This window comes from Scyliorhinus canicula, chromosome 3 (genome assembly GCF_902713615.1).
Source record: "Scyliorhinus canicula chromosome 3, sScyCan1.1, whole genome shotgun sequence".
NCBI classification, from domain to species: domain Eukaryota; kingdom Metazoa; phylum Chordata; class Chondrichthyes; order Carcharhiniformes; family Scyliorhinidae; genus Scyliorhinus; species Scyliorhinus canicula.
The window spans coordinates 260,068,354-260,096,292 of record NC_052148.1 but is presented as its reverse complement, the minus strand read 5'-3'; the positions used below and the strand labels follow the sequence as shown (position 1 = coordinate 260,096,292).

General features: G+C 42.9%; 2 protein-coding genes across 7 annotated transcripts in view; one reads left to right on the top strand and one right to left on the bottom strand.

The window, feature by feature from the left end:
- Positions 1–11,052: 11,052 nt before the first annotated feature.
- On the bottom strand, positions 11,053–16,485 carry purg (purine-rich element binding protein G). Its single transcript, XM_038792677.1, has one exon. The coding sequence runs from the start codon at positions 16,443–16,445 to the stop codon at positions 15,345–15,347; it is 1,101 nt and encodes a 366-aa protein (XP_038648605.1). The 5' UTR covers positions 16,446–16,485; the 3' UTR covers positions 11,053–15,344.
- Positions 15,788–27,939, top strand: part of wrn (WRN RecQ like helicase) — a 137,170-nt gene continuing 125,018 nt past the window's right edge. The window contains exons 1-4 of one of the 6 annotated variants that reach the window (XM_038792670.1): positions 17,259–17,601; positions 20,943–20,961; positions 21,056–21,165; positions 25,040–25,155. In XM_038792670.1, the coding sequence (XP_038648598.1) occupies positions 17,557–17,601; positions 20,943–20,961; positions 21,056–21,165; positions 25,040–25,155 (290 nt within the window). In that variant the 5' untranslated portion in view covers positions 17,259–17,556. The other 5 variants (XM_038792676.1, XM_038792672.1, XM_038792675.1 and 2 more) reach the window with 5 other exon arrangements.

The following is a 27,939-nucleotide window of genomic DNA, read 5'->3' as shown; positions in this document are numbered from 1 at the left end:
GGTACCATCATTTAAGCTTCATGGAAACATTGATGAAAATTATTATTACTGGTTTACCCATTAACGCAATAGTTAGATAAGTCTTCCAGTGATAAAAAAAAACTGAAGAATCTAATATAATTGCATATTGTGTAATATTTTTAAGCAGGTAATATCATTTTAAGGCCTAAAAATTGCAAATAAATATCAGATACATAAAAACTAAAAACTAGCCGTACATAATTTTTGAACAGATTACTAAAAAGGTAGATTGCCTCACTTAGCCAGGCAAATAAGTCAGTGCAAACGTTGAAGGGTAGAACTACTGAATGTGCAAAGTTGCAGGATTTTGGTCAAACAGTTAGGCACCAAGAGATCCTGAACAATTTAATAGTGCAACAGTTTAAATAGTAAACTTACTGTGAACTAGCCATAGCAAGATTACTATAAATGCTTTTATACTTCACAACATGCTGGTTTCCAAGCATGTTGTGTAGATGAATGTTTGTTTAAAGGTAGCATTTACTCAGACACCAATTCAACCCTCATGTTTTGTACAAATCACTCATTCGGAACAACTGAATTGAAGGGAATGTAACCTTGGGTGTACTCGCTGTAATATGTTTCAACTATAATGAAACCACAATTTTCCACTTGCATCACTACAGAATTAGCTTTTAAAACTAAAAGTAGCTACATAATTATCTTAAAGCTTATTAAAACATTTTCTTTATATTATTATAGCTGAGAAAATAGAAAGTTTTCTGCTGATTATGCTGTGGACGGAACCACTACAAAAAGAGCATTCTGCACGGAGATGACTATTGACTCAGTCATTACACTGGTTCCTTCAGTGTGCAAAGCAGACCCATAAACCATGTTGCAGTACTCTCATTCTGTTCACTGTACTACAGAATAACTGTGACAGCCAGATTGTAAAAACAAGGCAGTTCGGACTGCCTGACAAATTTGTACAAGCTTTTGTTAACCATGAATGCTAATATTACAAACCAGTGTTTAGTCATTTGGGAAAACAAATTTATGCCACTTCAAATTTGCAAGCCATTAAATGGTGAATGAAAATGTGACCATTACAGATTATTTACTTTTACTGATTTCCACCAACTGATAACATACAACTGCACACAGCTACAGATCTGGAAGAGGTTTGGATGAATTCAATAACCCCTTGCATTAATAATCTAAGAGTATACAAACTTATGAAATGCTCATACATATAAAAAATAGAAATGGACCAAAATAATTTGAAGCATAAGCAGTTTCTGGAATTGAATTTACTTGGCCTAGCTTGGGGGAGGCAGCGAGTTAATTTTGTCCATCTGCAAATTGCAAAACATCTTTGGTTGTATTTGAATGCAATATTTTAATCAAATGTCTTGACATAAATAATTGAAAATATTTATAATGGCAGAAGTGACAAAAACTTCCAAGCTTAAATATATATTTTTTAAAGGACAGGATTATAAACAGGTAAACCCTGTGGAGTATTTTAATCAGTAGAATTCAGCTGCTGGAGCAAGAACAGCAGCAATAAAACTGATCGGAGTGTTTTGTTAGGATGGATTTGCTGGTGAAAGGTGGGATGGGTGGTGGAAAGAGTCAGAAATTTCATTCTTAGTCACAACCCATGAGCTGTGCTTGTCACAGACAGTAGGTTGCAGGTAGGGATGGAGCTAGGATGTCCCTGTGCATTGAATTATCTGCCAACATTCCATGTCCAGATGTACAAACAAATGGCTATTTTGGGGAAATTACATTGCATCAGCATTCAAATATGTTAATAGCTGAAATAACTTTTTTTGTTTTATTCCCTAATAAACTAAAGTTCTACCTTGTTCTGTAAATGAGACTCCAAAACCAAATGCCTTTTCTTCTCCTCCAAAAACATTAAATAAGTTTAGAAAAACAATAATTAGACAGTGGGTTCTAAGTTCTAAATTTTCAAAATGTTGCCTTACTTTGTTATATCTAAATAGGAATTTTTAAAAATCCAACACATTTTTGCCATTTTATAAAGTACTGGTAACTCAATGCAGGATGAGTCAGCATTAATAGTCAGGCTATTGTCATGGTGGCAGCAATTCAGTTAAATCAGTTTACTTCATAAATTTTCATTTTAGATGAATCTATGTAAAGCACAATACAAGGGAAGATAATGAATTAAATGGTTTCTTCGTGGTTCAACTACTATTTATATCACATTTATATCGCATGCAATAGGGGGAAGGGCCAGACTGCAGCAAGACAATATATATATAAAATATATATATATATATATATATATATATATATATAATAGCTCTAATATAAAATGTATTAATTTCCAACTGCCCAAAACAAGGTGAGAATTTAAAAAAAAAATTGCTGAGTAAATTTCTGCCAGTGACATACGATTGCAGTGTAACTATGTGAAGATGAAATTTCTTATTTGTAAACTGATACAAGCCCGCAAGTTGGTTAATAAAGTAAGGCCCATTAATCTGCTTCCAGAAATGTTATTCAATACGTATATGTTTGAATAATAAATTCTGTAAGGCCGACATTGTCCATCTTTCAGTATAAATGATTAAACATACATGAAGTGCCTACTGGTTTAATTACAGCAAAGTGACATTGTGTCTATAATAATGAAGAATGTAAATTGATCTGATGCATTTTGCATTGAAGGGCAAGTATCAGACATTTTCACAATGAATTGAAAACAAGTTATTTCTGACGAGTTACGGAAAAACATTTTGTTCTCCCAAGATACTTTTTTCAACTCTTGCAACTGACAGTACAAATTGTAAAACTGCGTTGCACATGGACTCAAAAAAGAGCTCTTTTTAGCATTTAAATTTAAACAGATGCCTTCACCCTAGTAAAAAACGTTATGATTTGATAAAAATAACCGGAAAGCTTCTTCAAAGAGTTTAACTTATTTTATGTGACCTCAATTATTCAAACGATACCTTATTCAAATCTTCCGAGACTTGGCGTTGATGCTATTGCATAAAATTTATTCTAAATACTTATTAATGGCAGAATGTAGAAAACAGAATGTTAACTGAATTGACATTTCAGTTTAAGAGAGATTAGAATAAATCTCTAACTAGCTGCCGTTATTAAAAGGAAAGTAATTGCAGCAATCGGAGAAAAGGAAATCAACAGTTTAAATTGAAAACAGAATTTCATCTTTCAGTTATGAACTTCATGGTTAACTGAATAGTCCATGCTTCTACTGTATTGGAGTCTTTGAACGCATTATATTTTTAATAAAAGGCAAATGATCTCTTTCAGAATATAAATCATCAGAAAATAAAAGCAGCTCTGGTTGTACTCAACCATTGTTTAGTTAAAGAATGACCCAAATAACTACTGCATGTGACAAGAAATATATTTCTGGAAATCTAACATAAATAACCTTTATCAAAAGATGATACATTTTTAAACATTGACATTCATTATAAGCTAAACTTGGATTGTTTTGCAAATCTTTCTCATGGATAAATCATTTAAAAAAAACTATACTAGTTGTTTATACGATCAAATATAGCCTTCAGAGTAAGATGAGTTTAGAAGCCAGTGAACAGATACAAGGCAATCAATGCATACTTTCTGTTCTGATTTTTAGTTTCCATCATTTTAAGGTGGAACCATTTGTCCATATTTATAATGGAAACCGCCGTTGCAAAAATTGTCACTAAATTATATCATTCTGCCACTGGTGGTGCTGCAGTCGCACATTCATTGGGAATAGGTTAACAATTAGTATTGGTTTACACCAAAATTTATAAGGAAAATGTGATTTGAGCAGACATTAGATATTTTGATAAAGACAATATTTCTTAATATTCAAGTAAATTTTTCAGTATTACAGAAAAAACAATTCTAAATGAATAGAGTTTACCATGAAAAATAGTTTTACGTCATCAAAAATTGCAACTGATGCACTCACAAACCAATAGTAAGCAACAGTCAGGACGGTAGGGAAACCAAATGATAAGCAGAAGATAATGCCAAAGCTAAGATAGCAAATATCGGAACACTGATATCATAAAATTTGATTTCCGGAAGGTCAGAAACAGTGTTTGTATTTGAGTTGCCAACATTTACAGATCTAACCTGGAACTGACTGCAGTTGATTAGTAATACAATAAAGACTGATCAAATGTATTTTAAAGAAATGTATAGCAGTTTTGGTACTGGGAAGGCAATTGAGGGCGGAAAGAGGAAAGGGGACTCACCACAGACATGGGCACTTTCCTCGTACATTAATTTTTGAAAATTCCAGGATTCTCTGAGCTTTCTATATTCACCAAATTCTTGATCAAAACTCTACCACTATTTAAATTGATTTGGATGCATATATGTGAAGTACTAAACCTAATTACTGAATTGATCTACACAAATTTATTACAATATTTAAATTATTACATTTAAAGCCAACATCAATTTCATGGGAGTACATGTAAAAAATACATTAAGTTTTGTTTTTGATGCTTTTTCAATCTTATATAGATCAAGGGAACACATGCTTGGGTTGTGTGATGTACAACTTCAGAAAACTAACAAAGAATAACAAAATAATGGAATTGTCCATTTACACACTCTGGCCAAGGAAATAAATTAACAGCTAAATATGCAGACACTCAGCATATCAACCGATGGTATCGTGGATTTAAATACAATACACTAATTTTAAAGTACCAAAGAAAAGGCAAATAATAGTACTATTAGTATTCTAAAAATTATCCTTCAGACACCAGCAACAATTTTCCACTGATTTACTAACCTATTAGCAATTTCTCTCCCTAGTAACAAATGATGTTCATAGCCTCTCTCCAAACATTTTACTTGAATCTGAAATCACAATTAACAAGCTGCACGAAAATTTATCTGGCTATTTCACAAGGATTTCAAGGCAGCCACAACTTATTTTTTTTAACGTCTCTCCCTCTCCCACCCTAAAATATTCAGATAATACCGGAAGAATGAAATGTCAGAGAAGGTAGCTTAAAATTTCTACCAGATTTCAGTGAAGACCTAGGGAAAAACAATTAAAGTTTAGTATTGTGTTGCAGCATATTTTTGCATTAAAATATTATTTTATTTTCCTTAATATACTGACAAAAGTGATGCATCACTTTTGTATGTCCCCAATTCTACTTTAAGACACTAAGATTGCACATTGATTCAGCCATTTCAGAAGGCACAAAATAACAAAAAGCAACTGAAAGGTTAAACAAGACATTAATATGCACATTAAGCTACATTATCCGCATTCTCACTGTACATAAAGTACTTGACAAACTATTGACAGAATTAATAGGCGTGAAAAAAGTGTGCAATAACCTTGTGAATTGGCCTTGCTTCAAAATCTTCAAGATAGCTAATATAGCACAGTGGCCAGTTTGGAAGAATGGAAAAACTATGTTGACAGAATTTATAAAAAGTAACATTTGTATCGTAATGCCTTCACTGCAAACTCTGAGGGACAGCAGGATTTAAAAGTAAAAAAAAGTAGTTGACAGTAGTTCTGATGAAAAATTATGATCTGAAACACGAGTTCGATTTTCTATGCAATTGGCCGCGGGTGTCACAGCGGCGGGATGTTCTGGCTCCGCCATTGCTGATGCACCCCTTATTGCTTGGAAACACACAGCGAGGATGTGCCATCAGCGGTACCGGCTGGAAAATTCCAACCGTTAACGCTGTCTCTCTCTCTCCACAGATGCTGAGTATTTCCAGCAGTTTTCATTTTCATTTCAGAGTTCCAGCATCTGCATTATTTGCTTTTGGAACATAGTGCGTGGCATTATAATTGGTTCGGTCTGAAATGGGAAAGTTTAAAACTAAACATGCAATGATTGTTTTTGCATTCCACACATTGGTTACAGTTGGAACAGACTGTGATTGATTCTACTTTGCAGCATGATTGCAATCATTTAACAAAGTGCTCATTTATATAATTTAAAAAAAATCAATTGCCATTTCTTTCCCAGTTTAGCCATCAGAATTGAAATTACTCAACATGAATGCTGGACTAAGATGATTTGAATATTCCCTCCTTGTATCTCATATTTCTATAAGTACTGCAAAGGTTGATATTTAAATTTAACAGAACATAAAATTCTAGCTCTGCAGATTTGTCTTTGGGCTATTAGCTATAATCTTGCAGTTTTGAATGGAATTTTACTTTTGTTCTGCGAACGTGGGAGGATAACGGCAAGGCTGCATATATTGCTCATCACCTTCATGCTCTGAGAAAGTGGTGTGGGCCTTCTCTTTTAACAACTGCAGTCTTTGTGATGGTATTTCTACAATGGTGTTAGGTAGGGAAATCCAGGACACTGACCCAAGGAGGATGAAGGAACAGCAACATATTTCTCAAATAGGTTGGGTGCATAATCTGGAAGGGCCCAACATTGCTGCTCTGACAAACTAAAATTTAAGCATGAAATAAGAAAGGACCATTACATCCATCAAATTCCTTCCTTCCACAAACCATGTACAAAACCATTAACCTTCTAATTTACTCTATTCAACAAATTTAGCCCAACCGAGTGGTACAAAAAAAAGTAAATCTTCCAGGAAAATGAAGCAAAATCTAATTAACTCCAATATATAATCTATGTAAATTTTATTGTTTAATCCCAAACATCTGCTTTCAACAATGTACCAATAGCACAGGAACCAGCATGTTACACAGCATTTGACTATGTATGTTGAAATGGTTCCATTATTCATGAAGGGTGGTAGGGACAAAGTAGGGAATTACTGGCCAGTGAATCTAACTTCAGCGATAGGGAAACTATTGAAAAAGATTCTGAGGGACAGAATTAATCTCCATTTGGGGAAGCAAGGATTGATCAAAGATAGTCAAGCATGGCTTTGTCAAAAGGGAGTTCATGTATTAGAAATTGATTGATTTTTTTGAGGAGGTGACTAAGTGTATAGATAAGGGTTGTACAGTTGATGTGGTTTTCATGAACGTAAGTAAGGTTTTTGACAAGGTCTCACACGGGAGACTGGTCAAGGTGGTAAGAGCCCATGGGAACCCAGGACAACCTGGCAAATTGGATCCAAACTTGGCTTAATGTGGGGGCGCAGAGGGTAATGGTTGAAAGTGGTTTGTGTGACGGGAAGCCTGTGTCCAATGATGTTCCACAGGTATCAATGCTGGTTCCCTACATTAATGATCTGGACATGGATGTATGATCAGTAAGTTTGCAGATGACACCAAAATTGGTGGTGTGGTAAATAAAGAGGAAAGCCTTAGATTACGGGACAATACAGATGGGCAGAACAGTGGCAAATGGAATTTAACCCTGTAAGGTGTGAGGTCATACATTTGAGGACTAATAAGGTATGGGAATGTGCAATGAATGGTAGGACCCTGGGAAAGAGGATCGGAGGGACCTTAGTGTGCATGCCCATAGGTCCCTAAAAATAGCAGGACAGGTAGATAAGGTGGTTTCGAAGGCATATGGGATACTTAGCTTAATTAGCTGATGCATACAATATAAGAGAAGGCAGGTTATGATGGAGCTGTATAAAACGCTGGTTAGGCCACAACTGGAGTAAGCATTGTGTGCTGCTCTGGTCGCCACTCTATAGGAAGTAATTGCACCAAAGAGGATACAGAGGAGATTCACCAGGATGTTGTCTGGGCTCAAGCATTTCAGCTTGAAAAAGAAAGATGGATAGACTGGGGTTGGTTCCCTTGGAGTAGAGAAAGTGGGGGGGGGGTGACCTGATGGAGGTGTATAAAATTATGAGGAACGTAGACAGGGTGGATAGGAAGGAAATTTTCCACTGAGTGGAGGGGTCAATAACCAAGGGGCATAGGTTTACGGGAATGGGCAGATGGTTTAGAGAGGATGTGAGGAAAATCTTTTTCACCAAGAGGGTGATTGAAATCTGGAACTCACTGCCTGAAAGGTGGTAGAAGCGGGAATCCTCAACATTTAAGAAGTATTTAGATTAACACTTGAAATGCAACAGCATGCAAGGCTACAGGCCAAGTGCTGGAAAATGGGAAGAGTAGATAGTCCTTGATATGTGGCACATACATGGTGGGCCGAAGGGCCTCTTTCTGTGTTGTAAAAACTGACTCGGGGGAGGGAAGGGAACATTATAGCATTCATACAACTTGCAATTTTCTATTACATCTGCCAGACGATTCAGTCTTTTGATAGATGACCTTATCACCTCGATTCTATTTTTTCCATCTTCCTCTCCAACTAAATTCTATTCATATCGTCAAAATCCTCAAAAGTTCTAAACACCTCAAAGCAAAGATGTAGTAGTAAAACATTGTAGCATTTTACAGGTTAATTATTAGAGTCTTCTGTGGCTGTATTTAGAATTGTATTGTTTATCAATATTAGAGTAACTACTGTGCTGTTTAGATCTTTGCACTATAGTCCAATTCCTGATTTTGATAATAGGTGCTCTCGGTACTGAACTACCTGCTTATTGGAGTTTTGATTATGTAATCTTGATCTGCCTACAAAGCATGCAAACATATTTCCTACTTTTTCTTCCTCAAAAAAAAGTGCATAACAAATTGAAACAATTTTTTCTGGGAATATTTAGTTATAATGCATTAAATCAAACTTTCAATCGAAAGGATCAATATTTTGAAAGACAAAGATAGACTATCCCAAAAGGGAAAGCAAAACTATTTTTTCTAAATTGTAGCATGTTTACAAATTCTATTACACTTTATACAATAGCAGTTGGACCCTATGTTACAGTACTCTGGTGTGCAAGTTGCAAACAGAACTCCTGACATTCACTAACAATGCTTCAGATTTAGAATGTACAAGCATCTCCATGTTTGAAAGTGCTTTAAAAAAATAACAAGACTGAGATACTTGTATTATGATAGTGGTAAGGCTGCAAGCAGTCAGTAGACAATTGTATTCAGGTCTGCAGCAATTGCGATTTGCCAACACGTAATAGACACAATAAATTAATCTGCGCTGCAAAATTCCTTCATGCTACCATCTGCTATGATGTTAGCACAGTGTATATCATGAATCTGTGGAATACATTACCAGAGTGTTGTGGATGCCGGGACATTGAGTAAATTTGAGGCGATAAGACAGATTTTTAATTAGTAATGGGTTGAAGGGTCATGGGGAACGGCAGGAAAGTGGAGTTGCGGCCGAGATGAGATCAGCCATGATCGTATTAAATGGCGGAGCAGGCTCAAGGGGCTGAATCGCCTACTCCCGCTCCTAGGTCTTATGTTATGCTCAATTAAAACTTACTATTAAATTTAAGTAAATACAACCCGAAAGAAAATCTAGAGAGCCAATAGCAATACATGATACACAAACTGAGTTGTGTTGTGTGCTTTGCAATCAATGCAATCAAAGCAAATTGAAGCAGTTGGAGAATTGTAAAGCTCCAGTGATCCGATGCTGGACCATTACCTGGCTCGACTCGTAATTTTGTTTTTTTGTGAGGAGTGAATCAGCAAAACAAGTGTGTTTGAAGACTAATAGCACATATTATGTGGAATGGACGTACTTGCAATTTTGTTGAGTGTCAGCATAAAATACTTCTCAGATATAGCACAGATTTGATGCAAAACAACGGTTTTGCTTTGTCTCAAAAGTGTGCCTTAACCGACCTCCGATTAACAATACCCATCACAAAATATTTCCAAATCATTCTTCTCTAAAGGAAACTGCCAGTTTTATAAAGTCAATGCATTAACTAAGCACTACACCAAGTTAAACTAATTTTATATTGAATCTTTACAGCCAGCACTATGAGGACTTTCAGTTTATTAATCTGAGATGTCATCAAACTGTTCAGAGAACTGAAAATGTCCCAAACTCCTCCTTGATCAAAGCATAAAAGCAAATTGCTGTCCTTAATCCAGTTGCTACAAAGTCTTCTGAGTTTAACTGTCCTCTATTAAAATAATTGGGCTGATTAGAAGAAAACTCAATAGAAGAAAAACACCAGGTAACGAAACTTTTCCCTACAAAGTTACCTCACTTATTACTGAGAATCACAGAATGGCATTGATCAAAGTTATGAAGCAATATACAAATCCAAAAGACACATCAACCAAGCCGAAAGAGAACAATACACAGGAGAAAACAAATTGAGAAAGGCAGAGTAAAATAAATTTTTAAAATGTAATCATTGCACCGTTGGAATGGTTACTGGGTCTTAATTTCAACAGATTGGCTATGCTCAGCAGCACAGTAAATAAGAAAGATGAATATAGCCATAGAACAAAATGTGGAACAAATATGAGAATCTAAGTGCAGCTAACCAGCTGTAAATGGCAAATTGCTATATAGTTGCTAATACAGGAAGATGGACTGATGGTTGGGTTGTACCATCAAAATCACTCAATTATAACCCATTATCCTTCAGCTGGTCAATCATTAGTTAACTAAATTACAAGGAATAAGTTTATAACTAATTACTAAAAAGGACTTGCCTTCATAAAATCCATTGCTAATGATCTTTAGTAAATTCCATACTGCATCTAAAAATGCTTCATACAGTTTATACATATTACTTATATTACTTATAATATAATATAATATAATGAAGTCTACTTATATTAATGACTGTACTGCAATCATTCGCAATAACCTTCATTTTACAGAATCTTTGTATGGGTTATTTTATAAATCGAGCACACAAAAAATATTGACCATTTTTAACCAAGATAGTACTGATTTTGATTGCTTTACAAATATGCACATCACTGAAGGCACAAATAAGCCTGTGTGTGCCTGCACAGTGCCCGTGTGCAATACATTCTACATGATGCAAACAGATAAGGGTAGCACCCCTTATTTCAAGGATGGCTTTCCTGCTGCATTACTGTGGATTATAAATCATTACACCACTCTAAGTCAGAAGAGACTGAACTCAAACTTGGCATAAATACATATGCATGGGTAATGAAACACACCACACATGTCCCTTTGGGAAGTGGCAGGACACTTTTCAAAATGTAAACAGATTAAACAGAACATTTTTCTCTTTCCCCTTTCCCCCCCGCATTCCACCCAAATAAATATATATATATAACTTCATAACAAGAGTTTAATGACAACTTTCTAACAAGAGCTGATGGTGACATGCCCACTAAGATATATTTTCTCCATATCCTATAAGGAAAGAGTACAAGTTGCGTATAACTGTAATTTAAAAAATCATTTTGATTGTCAGCCTATGAACTTACATGACATTTTACAAGTCATGGTGGTTTGTCTGGATTTCTATTCGATTGTCTCATGCAAAGTTTGAATTACAAGGGATGAAGGACTTTGACAGCAAAATGAGGGCTAACTTGCAGGTTATCTGTTAGCTCTGCTAGTTGGAGGTACTAATTTCCCAAATATCCCCAGGTCCTGCCTGCATGTTACAGAAATGGTCGCTAATGTCTTGCAGTGCATTTAGTTTTATAGAACACAGTAATGGAACTTTGAAAATACACAAGGTTGAATTCATTTCAATTGATGTTATAAAGTTACATCATGTGGCTTTGATATTAGGTCACAGTGCAAAATACTGTTATAATACTACAGAATAACCTGTGTGGGAGTACCAGTCATAACTATGTGCACCTGCAAATCAGAAAAATCCCCAATTATGTCAACAATTACGTTACCCAAAGTCCTACACTTTTCTGACGAAGTAGAGGATTAATGCTGTGCACCCAGGACTGGAGGCGACGTTCTTAATCCAGTCTACATCATTATAAAAGTAACTGCAGTATGAATTAGCATGGCTATTCCATACATGTCAAAGATAAGGTCACCATAGTCCCAGATGACCCCCCTTTGAGGGGGATAGCTGACTAATGGTGACTTAACCTGAGGATCACCACACCTCAGGCTAGGAGCAAGGTTGAGAAGGCGAGACCTTCACGAATAACACGTCATAATAATTACAGTGGTTGTTTGTACTGTGGTATATTGTTAAATTTGTTTGGTACTCAAGTGAAGGGAATGCTACAGTTTGCCATTTTGTTTAGATAAGTAACAGGCACTGCACTGGTCTGTCTTTGTGCATAACAAAATATTGGTGAAGTGTTGTCCCCAGTTAATATCGGGAAAGCAGTGCAGCATCCAATTTCAATTCTTTAAAAATGCTAGTAAATACCCGTCATAGTTGTTTTCCCTATCAGATACATTAACAACTTATTTCTCTGCCTCTCTCCCCTAACTATGTCCGAATAAAAAGGAAGAATTTTACACATTCTTACAATTCCGAGTGGACAGTTCTTTCTTGTCTGGGAATAATCCTATGGCACACTAGTCTGTGATTCACTTCTCATGGTTATTCAACAGAAGTATGGAATAACAGATCTATAATGCACTTGGTCTTGTTGGTTACAAATTGATTAAAGTGCATCAGGCAAGCTAAACTGAGCTACCCAACAAGTTATTGCCTGCTTTTGAACCCCATTTTTTTTCAATAGGGGGGAAAAGACGTGCACTGGATGTGATACACATTGTAGAGTCAGTACTGCATAGTCAAGTACTGATCAATTTTTGGTAAACTAAAAATCACATATAGTACATGCAAAACGTACATTACATTTTGTGCTGATCTGAATTTTTAGAAGACTTGAATTTTAAATTGCCACAAATGACAATTACAAAGGCTTTGATAGCTTAAAAGCTGTTAAAAAAAAGCTTGATTCACGCAGGAAGAAAATGGGTATGCAGCTCAAATACCGTGAATCAAGTGAAATAAGTTGCTATAACTTTACTTACAGCAGACAGGCTGTAACTGTTCATGTAGAGAATAGATGTGCATTTTTTTAAGTGGACAATTTTACAATTCAAGATGCCAGTCTATTTCTGTTTGTACGAAAAAGATAAAGCAACTGTATTTTTATATTAAAAGTGCTGCTTGTTTGTACAATTAAAAAAATTATGAAAGTTTGACTGAGTTGTTTTTTTAAATGCAATGTTAACCACAGCAAACTTTGGGTTCTCTTAAGGAGGTTGAAAAGGGCACATAAATCCTTCTCCACAAATTTACTTTTCTGAAGGATTAACCAATGGAATAAAATGGAGCCAGATAATTCTTGCATTGTACATGCAATCACCTAGCATGGTTTGGTGCTAAAGGCAGGGTGGGGTGGAAAAATACAATGATAATGATAATTTGAGGAGGGAAGTGGGAAATCAATAGTGGGGGTGGGAAAGATGAGAAATTATGATAATTGGGGGTGGGGCAGGCAAGATGACAATACAATGATCTCGCGGAGGGGGCGATGAGATGACAGACCAGGTGATGAGACCATGGCGATGTTCTCCATGGGGAGATGAGGCAAGATAATGAGGAATGGGGCTAGGAGAGACAAAGTGATGATTTGGGCAGGGGGGCAAGATGACGATGATGAATGAGGGAAGGTTATGTGAAAGTATATATTTTTATATATAAATATGTATTTGCCAGAGGTGCTGTAGTGAATGTTCACCAGAGATCTCCTTAGTATGGGGTTTGTCTTTTGATAAGAAGCTGAGTAAATTGTGTCAATATTCTCTGGAGTTTGATGGGGGTGATCTTATTGAAACATACAAGATTCTGAAGAGATCTGACAAGGTAGCCACTAAGTGGCTGTTCCCCTGGCCGGGGGATCTATAACATGGGGCAGTCTCAAGGTAAGGGAATGAATCATTGGGACTAAGATAAGGAAATATTTTTCCATTGAAATGGGCTGCGACGCTTTGGGATTCTCCTCCCAGAGGGATGTAGATGCTCCATAGTTTAATATTTTTATAGCGGAGACAGATTTTTGATTCCTTGGCATCAAGGGATATGGTGGGTGGGCGGGAGAGTGTAGTTGAGGCAGATCACTCAAGATTGTATTCAATGACAGAGCAGGCTCTTGGGCTGTATGGTCTACTTTTGCTCCTATTGCTTGTGTTCTTATGCAGATTTGAGGGGGTGAGGAGAAGGGGATCCGTGGGGAGGGGGACCCGACGATGGGGATCTGCGGGGAGGAAGACCCAATAACGGGGATTCGCGGGCAGAGGGACGACAACTGTGATATGCGGGTAGAGACACAAAGAGGATTTGCAGGTCGACCGAGACTCGAAGAGAGGGCTCTGCAGGTTGAGAGAATGATGGGATTCTTGGAGACAGAGGATGATGGGGATTCATGGAAATAGAAAAGATTTTGGAGATTTTCCAAGGGGAGAGAGAATGATGGGGATCTGCGGGAGAGAGAGAATGACGGGAATCTGCGGGAGAGAGAAAATAACAGGGATCTGCAGGAGAGAGAGAGAATGACGGGGATCTGCGGGAGAGAGAGAATGACAGGGATCTGCGGGAGAGAGAGGATGGCAGGGATCTGCGGGAGAGAAAGGATGGCGGGGATCTGCGGGAGAGAGAGGATGGCGGGGATCTGCGGGAGAGAGAAGATGACGGGGATCTGCGGGAGAGAGAGGATGACGGGCATCTGCGGGAGAGAGAGGATGACAGGGATCAGCGGGAGAGAGAGGATGACAGGGATCTGCGGGAGAGAGAGCATGACGGGAATCCGCGGGACAGAGAGCATGACGGGGATCCGCGGGAGAGAGAGAGCATGACGGGGATCCGCGGGAGAGAGAGCATGATGGGGATCCGCGGGAGAGAGAGCATGACGGGGATCCGCGGGAGAGAGAGCATGACGGGGATCCGCGGGAGAAATAGAGAGGATGACAGGGATCTGCAGGAGAGAAACGGATGACAGGGATCCGCGGGAGAGAGAGGATGACGGGGATCCGTGCGAGAGATAGAGAGGATGATGAGGATCAATGGGAGAAATAGAGAAGATGATGGGGATTGGAGCGCAACAATGACGGAGATCGGGGGGCAACAATGGTGGAGATCGGAGGGCAACAATGGCAGAGATCGGAGGGCAACAATGGCAGAGATCGGAGGGCAACAATGGCAGAGATCGGAGGGCAACAATGGCAGAGATCGGAGGGCAACAATGGCAGAGATCGGAGGGCAACAATGGCGGAGATCGGAGGGCAACAATGGCGGAGACCGGAGGGCAACAATGGCGGAGATTGGAGGGCAACAATGGCGGAGATTGGAGGGCAACAATGGCAGAGATCGGAGGGCAACAATGGCGGAGATCGGAGGGCAACAAGGATGGAGATTCGAGGGCAGCATTGATGGAGATTCGAGGGAAACAATGATGGAGATAGGGAGAAATGGGAGGCAGTGATGACGGAGTTGACTTTTTATTATGTTAAAGGCGCTATATAAGTACATTGGTGTAAAATAGGAAAACTCTGATGATTGGGCTGTGGGGACGTGCAATCGGGGAGGGGGGGACACGATATCAAAGGGACTACTGGTATGCGATGTCAATCCTCCTCTTCATCCTCTGCACTGTCTGCGGCGGTGGCTTCTCTGCTGAGCTCGGCCCTCCTGTCCCTGCGCCTTTCCTGGATGGCCCTCATCTCCTCGGCGTATCTGAGGAAGTTGTCGCCGAAGCGGGCCCAGGCTTTGTAGGGCACGGTGATGGAGTGGCGGTACGAGGGCTTCACCTCGCTCAGCCGCAGGAACACCCCGTAGCGGTTGGAGCCCGGGTCGAAGAAGAACCTCTTGTTGTCGACAGGCACCGAGATGCCGGCGGGCAGCTCCGGCGGCTCGGCAGCGCCGGCCTCGTCCCGCGGGGAGCCTCCGGCCGCCGCCGGGGCTGCTCCGTAATCCTCGAGGAGCCGGGCCAGGGCGTCCCGGAACTCGATGAGGCCCTGGGCCGGGAGGGCGATGGTCTGGCCCTGGCTCTGGCCCGGGCTCTGCCCCGCGTAGCCCCAGCCGGGGCCTCGGCTCACGGTCTGGCGGATGCGCAGGAAGCGGCCCCGCTGATTCTCCTTCAGGTCCAGGTAGTACTTGCGGTTCTCCCGCACCAGGTACTCGCTCTTCAGCACTCGCTGGGCCTGGGCCTCGGGTTGGGCCGGCGCCGGGCTTGTCTCCTGCTGCTGCGGCTGCTGCTGCGCCTCCTCCTCCTCGTCCTCCGGCGGCCGCCGCCGCCGCCTCAGGCCCCCGCCGCTGGGCAGCCCCAACTGCGCGTAGTGCTCGATGAAGTCCCCGAGGGAGTCGCGCATCTCGGCCGCCACCGGCATGGAGACGGTCAGGCGGCTCTTGCGGCCTCCCGCGCCCACCACCTCGGCGATCTTCAGGAAGCGGCCCTTGGCGTTCTGCTTGACGTCCAGGTAGAAGCGCTTGTTCTGGATGTCCACCCGCTTGGAGGCCAGCTCCTGGGTCTCCAGCAGCGGTGGCGGCGGCGGGCCGGCCACTGGGCTCCGATCTCTCAAATCGGCCGCCTGCGGCGCCTCATCGCCCACAACCGTCTCCGTCTCCTCCTCTTCTTCCTCCTCCTCGGGAGGCGCGATGATGGCCGCCGGCTGAATGTCCGCCGCGGCGGCGCTCGTTCCCTCTCTGCCGGGATCGCTGGTCGCCATGAGAGGGCCCAGGCCTCGCCCTGTCCCCCGTCCTCACTCTCCGCCGTCCTCACTCTCCGCCGGCCGGCTCGAGCCCTCCTCTTCCCAACGGCCGCCGCTCGAGGAGCCCGACTGCGCAGACTCCGCACCCGCCGCGGGAGGGTACGCCCACATTACCATGGCAACCAGGCGCTGGCGAAGGGGCGGGGACTTGGGGAGAAGCAGGCAGAGATGGGTTGGGCAGCGGAGAAGTGGGGAAAAGGGCGGGGTCGTTTTGGGGAGGGGGAGAAAATGGAGAGATGGGCAGTGGGTTGGGTTTTGGATGGGGGCGGTGACATCGGAAGGGTGCGGGGCTTTAGATGTAGGGGCGGAGCCATGTTGAGTGGGCGAAGGTGTGAAGCTGTCGACCTGGAGAGGGGGCGGAGACATGGAGGGGGCGGGGACTTGGGATAGGGGGCGGGGTTTAGATGGGGGGCGGAGCCATGTTGAGTGGGTGTGGGCTGGCGGCCTGGAGAGGGTGCGGAGACAGGGAGGGGGCGGGGACTGGGGGAGGGGGCGGGGTTTCGGGTGTGGGGGCGGAGACCTGGGTCGTTGCCTTGGTAAAGGGGACGTGGTCTTAGCGAAGGGAGCTGCAGCAGACTGGTTTAAACATGCGCCGAGAACTCGATCGCAATGCACCTTGCGCCTGGCGGAGCTGGGCACCGCGGTTTATTCATTGACTGTCCGGAGGCGGCGCCACCTGGCCAATCGAGCGCCGGGAGATCGAGCAGGATCCCGCGCGTGCGCGGGGCGGGCAGGAGAGCGAAGATGGCGGATGAGTGAGTGAGAGTGAGTGCCCTGGGTCGGCTGGGTTGGCGGCCTTGTCTCAGTGTCTGGGGTGAATTGTCTGCGGCTCTCTTTCTTGCAGCATGTGCAGTTCATGAAATAAAAAACAAAGTTCCGCGAAAACTCATCAGTTCTGGTAGCATCATGTGGACAGAGACAGAGTTCAAATTCCGAGCAAAATATGACTCTTCTTCAGAACTGAACAGAGTTAAAATTGTTCCCTGCTTCGCTCTTTCTGCAGACGGTTGAGCAGTGCACCTCCCGATACATCTGCATTGATGTATCCACATGTTTGGCTTTTCCTGCAATGGGGGTGGATTATAAAAGTAGTCTTGCCACATGCATGGACCAGGTGAGATTCCACCTGGAGTACTACATAGAGTTTTGATCTTAAACCAGGATATATTTACTTTGAAGGCAGCTCAAAGAAGGTTCCCTAAGCTGATTCCTAGGATGAAGGAGTTGGCTTATAAGGAAAGGTTGGGTCTGTTGCTCATTGGAGTTTAGAAGATTGGAGTTTAGAACGAAATCCTACCAACTGTCCTGGCTTGAGACAATTCACATCTCTTTAACCTGGGGTTACCCCTATCTCTGGATCTGTAAAGACTTAATTACCTGCAAATGCTCGCATTCAAAGCATTGTCTTGCATCTTTGACTTTGTCTATATATATGTTTCTGGAGCATACCACTTCATTCACCTGAGGAAGGAGCAGTGCTCCAAAAGCTAGTGATTTGATACAAACCTGTTGGACTTTAACCTGGTGTTGTAAGACCTCTTACTGAGTTTAGAAGAATGAGAGGTGATGTTATTGAAACAGATATGATTCTGAGGGAGTCTGACAGGGTAGGGCTTATTTTACTGTTGTCATGTAATTGTCCTGGGTTGCATGGATCCAGGGCACGGATTTTCATGTAATTTGGGCATTTAAATCTTGTACATGCGTGGTAACTACTCTCGCCCCATTTCCGTCCATTCACAGCACAAGCAACAACTCTCATTCCGTCCCCCCTCCCCAACAAACCACAAATAGACTCTTGACAGGCTCCTATGCCACAATCCCTTACTTTGTTCTGCACGAGTTGGTCAGCTTGGGGTAAATGCTGACAGCTGTTTCCTCTTGTGGGGGATCTAGCCTGGGACCGGACACACTTAAAATAAGGTGCTTCCCGTTTAAAACAAAGATGAGAATTCTCTTCTTCAGAATGCAGTGGAGGCCGAGTCATCGAATATATTCAAGGCTGAGTTGGACGGATATTTTATTGACAAGGTTATGGAGGACAAGCAAGAAAGCGCCGTCATGAGCTTCGCTGTGATCCTATTGAATCACCGAGCATATTTGATGGGCCGAGTGGCTTACTTCTATTTATTTCTTATGCTTCTGTTTCTTGTGTAATATAAAAGCCCCAAACATCATAGACAATGAATATGTCTGGAACAGCACTGTCACCTGAAACCAAGTCATTAAAGTTAAGATCTGGAATACACTGCCTGAGAGTGTGGTGGAGGCACGTTCAATTGAGACATTTAAAATGAAATTAGACTTATCTGACAGGGAACAATATGCAGGATTACAGGGAGAATGGCACTAGCTGACTTGCCCATTTGGAGAGCTGGTGCAGGCACAACAGGCCAAGTGGTCTCCTGTCCTGTAACAGTTCTGTAACATTTCATTGGCTGTAAAGCACTGCCCTGAAGGTGTGAAAGGATTTATAATAAATGCAATTTTTTTTCTTCCAATGGCCACATCAGGCATTGGTAAACTTGGTAATTTCACAGTTGTTTCTGTAGACTGCTGGTCAACAGTCCTGGGCACATCAACAACTTGAGTGCCAGCGATAGCATGAATAATTTCTATTGTCTTTCAGATAAGTGGTAACGCTCTCAGTTCAAAGATTGTGCGTTCGGGTTTCACTCCAGACATTTAATTAAATGCATTAGTTAGGCTGTCAGTTCACTGCAGTCCTGTGAGAGGGCTGCACTGTTGACAGTGCCATCTTTCAGGTGGGCATTGTACTGAGATCCTGTCTTATCCTCAGGTGGATTCAAAAGACTATAGTATGACCAATGACCAGAACACTGGGAGGATTCTGCTACTTTCAAATTTAGTCTTGCAATCTTTTATGCCCATCTAACGAGCCTGAATTTATTGTTCTTCTGAAAGATGGCATTGCTAAGAGTGGAGCACTGAAGTGTCAGCCTGGATCATGCACTCTCTCTCCAGAATGGGACTTTCTGTCACATAGCAGAATGCTTGGGTGGAAAAAGAAACTTTAGACCTGTGGTTCACAAATTACTCTATTGCTGGGGTTTTCTTCTCATGTTTAGATCTGTTATAGACTAATTGATAGAGATTGATTGCCAAGATTAGGTAACAACATCCCCATCGTTGTACAATATGGCTACTAGGATAGTAGAAGGCAAGCTAGATGGACTTTTGTCGAGCGATTCTTATCCTATTGTGTAGCAAATGAGTGAGTGTTGGCAGGTTTTCACCAGTAACCCATGCTCACGTTCTCAACAAATGCTGTCAAGGTCCACGGTCTGTCCTCAACATTTACCTGGAGCTGTTTAACTGCAAACACAGTATTACTGGTTCCTCAACCTTTTCGGAAACTGCACTGAATCTCTGGCAGCAGATCCTGCCCGAGACTTTACACCAATGGTTCATAAGGATTCTGGTGAAGATTTTTCAGTGATGGAAAGGCGTGAGATTGGTGAACTCCTTTCTGCTTGTTAACATGGGTTTCTTTACCACGTTTGTTCATCTGAGAAAGGCCTTTGATTGCGGACCTTTTGCAGTCATGAATGAAGTTAAAGGTGGCTGTGTGCCACAACTCACTTCAGCGTGTTTTTTTTCTTCATGCTCTTTCTTTGATGCTTTCCATGACGGTGATTCTGGCATCAAAATCAGATATCACATGAATGGGAAGCTGCTCAGTCTGAGACAACTTCGGGTAAAGACCAAGGGTTCCATGGACATACTTTGCGATTTCCTGTTTGCCGATAACTGTGTGCGACCTGTCAGTTCAGAATTGGACATGCAATGTCACATGGACTTGTTCTCTAATGCATGTGACCACTTTGGCCTTTGGAGCACCAAGAAAACTAAAGTAATGCACAGACCTTCTCCAGGAAAGCCCTACCTTGATCCCAAGTCTTTTGTTTACGGCCAGAACCTGTCAGCAGTGGATAAGTTCAATAATCTCGGCAGCACACTCTCTTGAGCTCTCTATATTTAGACAGTGAGACACATGCGTAAATTGCCAAAGCGAGTAGGGCCTTTGGCAGACTTTGAACATCAATCTAGTTCCTTTTTTGCAGTAGAATCTTCTGGAGGCAGAATGGCCTTTGCAGTCACCTACACATTCGACAGAACTCTACCATATTCCCTAGATGATCAACATGGCCATTCTCACCTTGTAGAACAAACAAGACCTGTAACCCACTGAAGATATTTTAACACTGGCTGCAGTCAGAAATAACCACCTTTTCAAGAGTGTGTAAAAATATTTTGGAGCAAGTATAAATAAATGCTCACTTGTCTCTGGGGCATGTTTGTGAGATCGAGTTGAGATACTGAAAAATATGTAGTCAAAATTGAAATGGTAAAACCAGTATGTTTTGAGAAAGCAAGCATTTGGCTTCTTACATTTCTGGAAATTTGACATCTGTTTTCCCGTGATCAATGAAGGGCAGAAATGAATCAGGACGTGAGATGATTAAATACTCCGTGTTTGACAGAATCTTTCCCTGAGTTCTACCTCCGATCTGGTGTGTAAAAACATTTTTTTTGTACCTTGGCAGAAAACCTTGGAAAGGATACATTAGACGATGAGAAGATGACTGATCAGCAACGCCAACTACCGGAATGGATGGCATTGGAAGAAATAGAAAAAGCTGAAAAACAACAGAAGGTACACGGGAATAACTAACAATTGTTCTACCAATTTGTGCATGACTTCATTGTTTGAAAGATATGACTTGAACATTTTAAATTTGTTTTGCACAAAAACTCCAAGTTGTTGCATTTTGCTTCCTAAATAAGTGGGTGTATTTTTAAAAACTTGATAGTAACATGTAAAAGCCGGAAATAAAGGGTGTGCAACTTTACCATGTGTTTGTACCAAGAAGATGCATTGACATGATCAGTGAGAGAAATATACTCTTCCATCCAATGTTACTAATATTGCCGTTATATCATATTTCACAAGCTTTGGGCGGCACAGTGGCACAGTGGTTAGTACTGCTGTCTCACAGTTCCAGGGACCCGGGTTCAATTCTGGCCTCCGGTGACTGTGTGGAGCTTGTACATTCTCCCGGTGTCCCACAGTCCAAAGATGTGCAGGTTAGGTGAATTGGCTATGATCAATTGTCCTTTAGTGCCCAAAAGGGTAGGTTCGGTTGGGTTACTGGGTTAAGGGGATAGGGTGGGGGCCTGACCCAAGGTAGGGTACCCTTTCAGAGGGTCGCTGCAGACTTGACAGGCTGAACGGCCTCTGTCTTCACTACTGATTCTATGATTCTTTGCTTGTTGCAGGAATTAAATCTTTTGAAATCTCCCTTATTATGATCTTGACTCCTAAGTCCCTTCCCATAACTAGAGTAATCCCACTGAACCTATTCCAAACTTTTTGCTTTGGCTATATCTATCCTTTAATGGAGTTCCTCACAGCTGCGCACAACACTCCAGTTGCAATTAATTAATATAATTTGCAATTCACCATATCCGTCATAGGTGCTCATGAACCATTTGGGTTTTTAATGCCAATTTGGGAGATTTTTTTTCAGGAGCCAGCCAGAAATTGAGTTTCACAACTTGTCAATAGTAAAGTTTTAACTTCTGATCTCTAGTAACCCCATTGTGTTGACTGAGATTTTTATCAGCTTGATGTACTATAGTTAGTCATGAGCTCCCAGCGATGTGATTCATCTCTTATTCACTCTTCAGCTCAGTGCAAAGGGATTTTGCATGGCCCGCATGCCTGTTTAGTTCCTTACGTTCTAGTGCTGTGATTTTGCTCCCAATTACTTCTATTACTACTTCCTTCCCTATCTAGCTGTGCATTTTGTACCTGAGAATCTTTATTGGTAATTATTTTTAAAATAAATTTAGAATACCCAATTATTTTTTTTTCCAATTAAGGGGCAATTTAGTGTGGCCAATCCACCTGACCTGCACATCTTTGGATTGTGGGGGTGAAACCCACGCAGACACGGGGAGAATGTGCAAGCTCCACACGGACAGTGACCCAGGGCCGGGATTTGAACCCAGGTCCTCAGTGCCCTAGGCAGCATTGCTAATCTCTGTGCCACGTGCCACCCCATTTATTGGTAATATTGACATAGTGGCGACCAAATGAATCAAGGATTCTAGTTCACCATGTCTTTGTTACACTCCTTAACACGTAGAGCCAGAATCACTGTGACACAGAAGGAGCCTCTTGATTCATTGAATCTGTCAGTCTATTCCCAACAGCCTTGCAAATGCGTTTCTCTCTTGCCTATGTGCAAACTTCACACAGTTGTGAATTGCGCTTTCACGTATCTGATCGTCAGTCCAGAAGTAAAACACTCGAACACGTCAGTAACGAATATTCGTTTATTTACGGCCGGGACAAATCTCTAAGCAGTCGGGTAACCACCTTCGAGAAGTGCCAAAGTCCAAAATATGGACTGTCTCTTTATACAATCACAGCTTAGAGGTGGTCCCCTTAAATTCCTAGATACACCAATGATTTGGCAAGGATCCAGAACATGTACATATATGGAATTATTCTTCGAGGTCGGGAGGTTATTTTTGACATAATCATTAGCACAAGTCACTATTAATATTAATACAAAGGTTTTTGTATCCCATGGCCATCTGGCTTATCTCATTCCAAGGCCCTTCCTTTTACATTTCAATGTTTATTTGTTCCAACTGGTCAAACAAGCTTAATTACGTTATCTCTGCAATAAAGTAACGGTTCCCATTCATTCCATTCTTTGCCTTTTTGACCTCTCTGCTTTCACAGATGGGGGTCAGAACATTAATTAGTACCAATGCCACACTCCCTATATTCCATCCCATAACCTTCTGACATCTTTGCTTTCACAGATGCCGGTCAGACACACTCCCTTTATTTCATCCCTTGACCTGTTGACATCTCTTTCACAGAGCTTTTCAGAACTGTTATATTAACCCTATCAGCGAAGTTCCAAATGAAATCCACTTCTACACAGTCACCCAAGGTCAGAATCAAACTTGGGTTCCTGGCACTGTGAGACTGCAGTGCTAACCACTGTGTGCGACCAAAAGATAGCAGTTCCTGCAACTGCCCCTGATTTAGCCAATTCCCCAATAGCTGCATTGTGATTTTCGGAGTCTTATGCTGGGCCCCATCCCTTTGCAACCATGACTAATTCTTCTATTGAGGAAACTGACACCCTTTTTCTAGCCATTTGGTACTGCTGTTTATTCGAGCTGTGGTTTGGGAGAAGAAAAGGTTCCATTGGTTAACCGAGCTTGAAGTGTAAAATCAACTTGCACTCTTTCCATTTGGCAATTTGCTGCCCAGTTATTGCAGGTCAGTGTAGTATTTATTGTTTAGGGAGTCACAGTAGGGAGTCTGCTCTGTGAGACAGTGGATTAGTATGGGACGGCACGGTGGCACAGTGGTTAGTACTGCTGCCTCACAGCGCCAGGGACCGGGGCTCAATTCCGGCCTTGTCAAGACCCCTCAGGATCTCATACGGCCACTGTGTGGGTTTCCTCCGGGTGCTCTGGTTTCTTTCCACAGTCTGAAGATGTATGAGTTAGGTGGATTAGCTGGGATAAATTGCCCCTTAGTGTCCAGGAATGTCCAGGTTAGGTTATGGGGTTACATGGTTAGAGTGGGGTGGATGGGGGAAAGGACATGGGTAGAGTGCTCATTCAATGGGTTAGTGCAGACCCGATAGACCGAAAGGCATCCTTTGCACTGTGGGGATTCTGTGATTCAAACTCCACACTACAAGGTACCACTTCATTGAATGGCATGACAAGTAGTTGTCCATTTAAACACACAAGCATACAAACAAGGAGAGGGCGTAAGCTATTCAACCCCTCGTGCTTGCTCCGCCATTTAATAAGATCATGGCTGATTTGATAGTAATCTCTAATCTTCTTCCCGCCGTCCCCGATATCCTATCACCCCTTTCTTATCAAGAATCGATCTACCTCTGTCTTAAAAAACTTAATTGCTGTGTTAATGGAAGCCTACTTGTGACAACAATAAAGATTATTATTATTATTAATAAAAATATTCAAAGATTCTGCTTCCACCACCTTTTCAGGAAGAGTTCCAAAGTCTCATGATCCTCTGACTGAAAATATTTTGCCTCCCCTTCATTTAAAATGGGAAACCCCTTGTTTTCAATGAGTGATCCCTAGTTCTAGATTCTCCCACAAGAGGAAACACCCTCTCCACATCTGCCCTGTCAAGACCCCTCAGGATCTCGTACATCTCAATCAAGTTGCAACTCACTCCTTTAAACTCCAGTGATACAAGCCTAGCCTGTCCAAACTTTCCTCATAAGCCAACACACCCGTTCCACGTATTCGTCTGGTAAACGTTCTCTGAACTCCTTCCTTAAGTAAGGTGACCAATACTGTAAACAGCACTCCAAATGCGATCTCACTCATGCCCCATATAAATTAAACTCCCTACTTTTGTATTCAATTCCCCTCGCTATAACATATTAGCTTTCCTAAATGCATGCTGAACCTGCATACTAGAGGGGGAAAAACAGGTATTTCTTCTTTTCAAGGTTCCTTGTATTCAGAAAAATGCTTTGGAGGACAGACTTCCCTTCCTAGAATTTTCTGGGTCCATTATCTGCAGTTATGAAGCCAATGACTGTTCTTTCCTATCGGAAGATCTAAGGTAAGAGTTGTGAAAGTGAGTTATATTTTGTCTCTGTAGATAAATTGAATGCCCTTATATTTCTTGTATGTTGATTTGGATGAAGCACAGTGGCTGATGCTTAAATTGTCTCTTAGTTGTTATTTCCAAGGCTTGATTCATGAAGAGTTGCTCACTCTCATTAGTCATCCTGCTATCATATCCCTGAAAGGTGCTCGTGAACCATTTGGGTTTTAAAAAAATAATAATTTTTATTGAAAAATTTTGAATTTATACAACAACATCAAACCATACTAAATTACCAACAGTAACAATAATGACAACAATCATGAACCTTCGCCCCTCCTCAATGAACAACCCAACATATTAACAACAACTTAATATCTTTGAGCCAGGAAGTCCAGAAAAGGCTGCCACCGTTTATAGAACCCTTGTACTGATCCTCTCAGGGCAAATTTGACCCTGTCCAACTTTATAAATCCCGCCATGTCATTGACCCAGGTCGCCACACTTGGGGGCCTCGCATACTTCCACTGCAGCAAGATCCTCCGCCGGGCTACTAGCCAGGACTAAGGCCTCTTTCGCATCCTGCACTCCCGGCTCCACCGCAACTCCGCAAATCGCGAGTCCCCACCCTGGTTTGACCCTGGATCCAACCACCCTCGACACCGTCCCCGCCACCCCCTTCCAGAATTCTTCCAGTGCTGGGCATGCCCAGAACATATGGGCATGGTTCGCTGGACTCCCCGAACATCTGGTGCACCTGTCCTCACCCCCCAACGACCTACTCATCCTAGTCCCGGACATGTGGGCCCGGTGCAGCACCTTAAATTGGATGAGACTAAGCCTCGCACATGAAGAGGAAGAGTTGACTCTCTCCAAGGCATCCGCCCAAGTCCCGTCCTCTATCTGCTCCCCAAGTTCCCCCTCCCATTTAGCCTACAGCTCCCCCACTGACGACTCCTCCACCTCCTGCATTACCTTATAGATGTCCGACACCTTCCCCTCTCCGACCCACACCCCCGAAAGCACTCTGTCCATCGTCCCCCGCGAGGGCAGCAAAGGGAATCCCTCTACCTGTCGCCTAGCAAATGCCTTTACCTGCAAGTATCTGAACATGTTCCCTTGGGGAAGCCCAAATTTACCTTCCAGTTCCCCCAGGCCCGCAAACCTCCCGCCAATAAACAGGTCCCTCAATTTACTGATGCCCACCCTTTGCCACCCCCTAAATCCCCCATCCTTGTTCCCCGGAATGAACCGATGATTGCCACCCATTGGAGCCTCCATCGAGCCCCCTGTTTCCTCCCTATGCCGTCTCCACTGTCCCCAGATTCTTAGGGTCGCCGCCACCACCGGGCTCGTGGTATACCTCTTAGGGGAGAGCGGCAATGGCGCCGTTACCATGGCACCCAGGCTCGTACCTCTACATGACGCCATCTCCATTCTTTTCCACGCCGCCCCTCCCCCCTCCATCACCCATTTACGCACCATTGACACATTGGCCGCCCAATAGTACCCCAAAAGGTTGGGCAACGCCAGCCCGCCTCTATCCCTCCCTCGCTCCAGGAAAACCCTCTTCACTCTCGGAGTCCCATGTGCCCACACAAAGCTCAAAATATTGCTAGTCACTCTCCTAAAGAAGGCCCTGCGGATGAAGATGGGCAGGCACTGAAAGAGGAACAAGAACCTCGGAAGCACCGTCATTTTGACGGACTGCACCCTCCCCGCCAATGACAATGGCAGCATGTCCCACCTCTTGAACTCCTCCTCCATCTGATCGACAAGCCTGGTGAAATTATGTTTCTGAAGAGCCCCCCAGTCCCTGGCCACCTGCACCCCCAGGTACCTAAAACTCTCCCCTGCTCGCCTAAGCGGGAGCCTACCAATTCCTTCCTCCTGGTCTCCAGGGTGCACCACAAACACCTCACTCTTGCCTAAATTTAGTTTATAACCTGAAAAGGTCCCAAACTCAGCTAGCAGCTCCATCACCCCCGGCATCCCTCCCACCGGGTCCGCCACATACAGTAACAGGTCATCGGCATACAACGACACCCTATGTTCCTCCCCACCTCGCACCAAGCCTCTCCACCCCTCTGAATCCCTCAACACCATCACCAGCGGCTCGATTGCCAATGGAAACAACAAGGGGGACGGGGGCAACCCTGCCTGGTCCCTCGGTAAAGCCGGAGGTACTCCGACCTCCTCCCATTCGTGGCCACGCACACCATCGGGGCCTCATATAGCAGCCTCACCCATCTAATAAACCCTCCAACAAATCCAAACCTCCCATAAGTACCCCCACTCCACTCTATCGAAGGCCTTCTCCGCATCCAGCGCCACCACTATCTCTGCCTCCCCCTCAATCGCCGGCATCATGATGACATTCAACAATCTCCGCACATTCGTGTTCAGCTGCCTTCCCTTCACAAACCCTGTCTGGTCCTCGTGTACAACCCCTGGCACACAGTCCTCTATCCTGGTGGCCAGGATTTCTGCCAGCACCTTGGCATCTACATTGAGGAGAGATATGGGCCTGTATGAACCACACTGCTGTGGGTCCTTGTCCCTCTTTAAGATTAACGAGATCAGCGCCCGCGACATCGTCGGGGGCAAAGTCCCCCCTTCCCACACTTCATTAAGTGTCCGCACCAGGAAGGGGCCCACTAGGTCCACAAACTTTTTATAAAATTCCACCGGGAACCCATCCGGCCCCGGTGCCTTCCCTGACTGCATCTGCCCGATCCCCTTAACTAGCTCCTCCAGCTCAATCGTCGCACCCAACCCCTCCACCTGCTCCTCCTGCAC